We start from the raw sequence: 5119 nt of genomic DNA, 5'->3' as shown, positions 1-5119 counted from the left end.
CTGTCTGACCTACTGTACTCCTATTCTCCTGCCCGGTCTCTCAGATCATCTGAGCTTGGTCTTTTGTCCATTCCTCGTTTTCGGCTGTCCACTCTAGGTGGTAGGTCATTTAGTGTTAATGCTCCGAAATTAGGGAATTCGCTACCCCTTACACTTCGTAATATACCATCTTTGTCTACATTCAAGACTCAGCTAAAAACTTATCATTTTATTATGTATTTTGGACACTGGTGTCAAAAGTATTCACATTCATTACTCAGGTAGAAGTATAGATACTAGGGGTTAAAAAGACCTCTGTAGAAGTTGAAGTATCAACTCAAGCTTTTTACTCAAGTAAAAGTGCAAAAGTACTGGTTTCAAAACTACTTAAAGTATAAAAGTAAAAGTAATGTAAGGAAAAAAATGCCATTAAGGACAAAAGCTTAGGCCGCGCCACAGGGGCCTATTGTGCACTACCCCACCTCCTCAAAAAAACATTTTTCTAAAGGCCATAATGACTATGTTATATTAAAATGTTAATGTTGAAAAATTTAAGTAAGGTAACGAAGTATTTGTACTTCGTTACTTGACACCTCTGATTTTGGATAATGTGGCCTTATGTGTTTTGTATTGTGTATATGGGTGTGCAAATGTTTTGTTTAGCACTATGTAGTGATCTTGAGCTATGGAAAGGCACTATATAAATAGAACTACTTCTTCTTCTTCTTCTTCTATTGCAGTTTGTGACTCTTAAAGGGTTAGTTCACCCAAAAATGAAAATTAGCCTATAAATTACTCACCCTCAAGTCATCCTAGGTGTATATGACTTTCTTCTGTCAGACGAATCCAGTCGGAGTTATATAAAAAATTGTCTTTGATCTTTCAAGCTGTTTAATGCCACTCAGTGGGTGTTGCATGCATCAGTCCAAAATAAGTTAAATAAAATGCGCCCATCCATTAAAAAAAAGTGTCTCACATGGCTCCAGTGGGTGAACAAAGGCCTTCTGTAGCAAATCGATGCATTTTTGTAAGAAAAATATCCATATTCAAAACGTAATAATCACTTTAATGTAGCTTGCGCCAACAGTTATACACGTAAGCAGCTCTGGGCGGATGATGTAAGATGTCGGCATTGCGCATGCGCTGGTGAGTCTCGTGAAAATCAACGTTTGTTAACAGGAGCAAAGGAAGCAAAGTTTCCTTACTTTAGCAAAGGAAAACCAGTCTCCTCTTGGCTTATATCGAAATACTCCGACATTCTTCTTTGCAAATCCTAATTTTGTACTTCTAATTTGTGACCGTTGTTTTGTTTTGATCTCTCCCCTGCACTTCCGCGTTCGTCACTTCTGAGCGGCGCATGCGCAACGCCGACATCATACGTCATTACGTCAATAATTTGTGTAGTGATGACTACACATCATTGAGCGTTATTTAATAATTCAAAACCTTCTTTTCACCTGTGTGTCCCCAGGGCCAGCCTGTTAAGAGCGACAACATCTTCATAGCGGTGAAAACTTGCAAGAAGTTCCATTCCGACAGAGGTGAGTGGTGCGTTCTTGATCATCAGCGCTCCTAACACACACGTCACCACCTCGCTCTCAAGGGTCCTCCCGTTCTTCACAAGAGCACTTAGTTATGATATCGTGTGTCAGAGGCTGTGCGGAAAATTACGTGTGGCTCCTCGAACCCTGCACGTCATCGCTTCCCACCGCTCAAGTCACTGCTGATGAAGTCCAATGTCCTTTCGCTTTAACAGTTCAGCAAGCACCACTGTTTGACCTCCGAAGTGACTCCGTATTGAGAGATCTTTGGCTGAGTGACCCGGTGGGCATCACTCCAGTCTTCTCTCCACTATTAGAGCCCTTCACGGCAACTCTGGGCAGTCGCTAAGCACCAGGCATCAATTCAAACTTAATGAGACAGATAAAGTGTTGCAGTTTGAATTCAGAGAACCATCTGGGAAGGAAAAAAACAAACCAACTGACACGTCAGTTGCATCTAATTGCACCGATTATCATAATTATCTCTCGCTATAAGGTGTTTTAAGGATGGTATTAGAAGGAACATGAGATTTTGAGATCCATCTTTTCACACGGAGTACAACTGAGGGACTCATATGCAACTATTACAGAAGGTTCAAATGCTCACTGATGCTCCAGAAGGAAAATCCATGCATTAAGGGTGAAAACTTTTTTAATTTGAAGATCAGGGTAAATTTAACTTATTTTGTCTTCTGGGAAACTTGTAACTATCTTCTTAAGCCTCTGAAGGGCAGTACTAAATGAAAAAATATGGTATGTAGCCAAAATAAGAAACATTTACACATCTCTCCATTCTGTTCAAAAGTTTTCACTCCCAGCTCTTAATTAATGTTTTTTCCTTCTGGAGCATAAGTGAGCGTTTGAACCTTCTGTAATAGTTGCATATGAGTCCCTCAGTTGTCCTCAGTGTAAAACGATGGATCTCAAAATCATACAGTCATTGTTGGAAAGGGTTCAAATATACATAAATGCTGCAAAACCAAAGAATTTGTGGGACCTGAAGGATTTTTCTGAAGAACAGCAGGCAGTTTAACTGTTCAGGACAAACAAGGGACTCGTGGACAACTTCACTAAACAAAAAACACAGCTGTGGATCATTCAGGTATCAACACAGTATTAAGAAAGATGTAAACTTTTGAACGGGGTCATTTTTATAAATTAAACTATTATTTTCTCTTGTGGACTATATGTAAGCATGTTTTATGTGAAATATCTTATTCAGGTCAGTACTAAATAAACAATAACATGCATTTTGTATGATCCCTCATATTATATTTCCCCTTCAATTATATTTAGATAAACCTGCTGCTGTATCCACAAGTGTTGTTATAAATGGAGGCTTCGGTATTACAGTCGGAACAGCTTGTTACAAATCTGATGCTCTCTTACCTGCAGAATGTTGTTCTGCTACTGATGGTTTAGACATAATGGCATTATAATGGATTGCGTTCACATCATGTGTTTGTTTTCATGGGTTAAATTTAATTTGAACTCCAGTATTAAAAAACGATATCTAAGATCTTTGATATCAAATGTTGATCACTGTCAGCCCTGGAAGATAAAGCAGGGATGTTGAAGTATTGATTGATTCTCTCTGTTCCCATACAACAGTTCCTGTGGTGAAGAAAACATGGGGTAAACAAGCATCTCTGCTGGAGTATTACAGTGATTATGCCGATCCCTCTATACCCACCATTAATCTGGGAGTGCCAAACACAGAGAGGGGTGAGTTATTGGATGCGTTTTCATACTTTATATTTTCATCATGTGTGAGATGTGTTGTTAAATCAGTTGTTGTACAGAAATATGGCACTGTTGTACAAAAATGGTGCTCTGTTTCAATCGTATGTTGATGTTGTATTCATAGCCAAGCAGAAATTAGGAATTGTTACTTGCACTTTTTACAAATAAGGTGCAAAATTGGGTAAAAAATGTTAAAACAATTTTTTTTTCTTTTCAACAAAACTCTACCCTTTGGTGTCATTTTATAGATAGTTAGTTTTGGCTGTTTTCTGATGATTAGAATGAAATATAACAAGTTAATATAAGAAGCAGTCAGTAAATGCTATGTGCTCTAGGGTCAACTTTCAGTATCTCTGTCTAATCCTGCCAACCCAACCCACAAGCCGTACGCTAAAATTTCATGACAGTCTGCCACTGATAACCTATGCAAATGTGATCATCATGCTGAAGTGAACTCCGTGCTTTACTTCTGATTAGAACTGGAAGTCCAATCAGAGCCACAAAGTGGGACATATACCTTCATATTCTCTACTGGAGACTTTCAATTTGCCATTTTGTCCATTCAGTTGAGCACTTTATTTCAATAGAATGCCCTCTAGCACTCCCTTTTCTGCTGTTTTTTTCCAACACTCAATTAGAAGTAAAACTTTATTTGAAGTAGCTTCTGATGGGTCAGTTGTTCGTTTGATCACCTTCTCCCTTCTTTTTGATGTTAAAAAGCTCTTGGCACATTCTGTTCCCATGTTCTCCCTACTTGTTTATTTATAAGGGTGCTAATTTGACATGATGTCTGACTAAGAACCCTCTCTGTTGTTCTATTGTTCTATCGTTCTGTATATTGCTCTGTCTGTCTGTTGTTGTATTTATAGCTCCCTTTCAGTCGGTCACTCTCGACGTCACGTCGGAGGACCGATGAATTGGGATCTCGCTTAGAGGGACCAATCTACTTCGAGTGTAAACTAAATGAGCCAATGCACATTGGCATGTGATTATTGCATCCAGCTGCTGCTGATCACAGCGTGAGTATAAGTAGGCAGCAGATGCAGCGCATATTCAGCTTTTCGCTTCGGAGCCGAGCGATCACATCATTCTGTTCCTGACTACTCTACTGAGAGAAGAAGACTGAACGAGTTCAGCGCGCTCTTGGAGAGCTCTTCATGTTGGCGGACGGCGCTTCAGCGGTGGTGGTTTCCTGTGTCGAGTGGGTTGCACACATCAGGCTGCACTACCCCCTGTTTGTGTTGCAGATGATCATCTCCCCTGTGCGCCTCAGCATGCTAAAAGAGCTTTTTCCCCTAAAAGAGCAAATTCGGGTGCGTCTTTTTAAAGATGACGTTGCGTGGGTAGCTAGTGGGTTACAAGGGTCCCCCCGGTGGAGTGGTTGGTTGCGATGCAGTTGTGTCCTAATACCGCCTCCAACCGGCAGGGAGAACCGTGCCTCCCCTCCCGGGTCTGTAGGTACTCGACTGGCCAGCGATGCTCCGCCTTACACGCTCCCAAGCTGCACTCCCGGGAGAATGGCGACTCCATCCCCAGACGGTCCAGCTGGTTTGGGGACGTTTCAGAGCCGCTCAGGTAGACCTGTTTGCCTCTCCAGAAATCTCTCACTGCCAGTTGTTCTTCACCTTAACCGAGGGAACACTCGGCATGGATGCACTGGCACACAGCTGGCCGCGGGGCCTTCGCAAGTATGCATTTCCCCCAGTGAGCCTTCTGGCACAGTTGCTGTGCACTGTCAGGGAGGACGAGGAGCAGGTCCTGTTGGTGGCACCCTATTGGCCTTCCCGGACATGGTTCCCGGAACTAATGCTCCTCGCGACAGCCCCTCCTTGGCCGATTCCTCTGAGGAAGGATTT

General features: G+C 41.8%; 1 protein-coding gene across 4 annotated transcripts in view; it reads left to right on the top strand.

Annotated features, from left to right (window-relative positions):
- LOC107587310 (beta-1,3-glucosyltransferase) overlaps window positions 1–5119 on the top strand; it is a 96361-nt gene that overhangs the window by 84008 nt on the left and 7234 nt on the right. For all 4 annotated transcript variants that reach the window (XM_016275028.1, XM_016275044.1, XM_016275051.1 and 1 more), the window contains 2 exons: window positions 1451–1520; window positions 3132–3245. In XM_016275028.1, the coding sequence (XP_016130514.1) occupies window positions 1451–1520; window positions 3132–3245 (184 nt within the window). The remainder of the gene's footprint in view (window positions 1–1450; window positions 1521–3131; window positions 3246–5119) is intronic.

The sequence above is a fragment of the Sinocyclocheilus grahami genome, unplaced genomic scaffold (genome assembly GCF_001515645.1).
Source record: "Sinocyclocheilus grahami isolate Dianchi unplaced genomic scaffold, SAMN03320097.WGS_v1.1 scaffold6.1, whole genome shotgun sequence".
NCBI lineage: Eukaryota > Metazoa > Chordata > Actinopteri > Cypriniformes > Cyprinidae > Sinocyclocheilus > Sinocyclocheilus grahami.
This window is presented reverse-complemented; position numbering and strand designations above follow the sequence as displayed.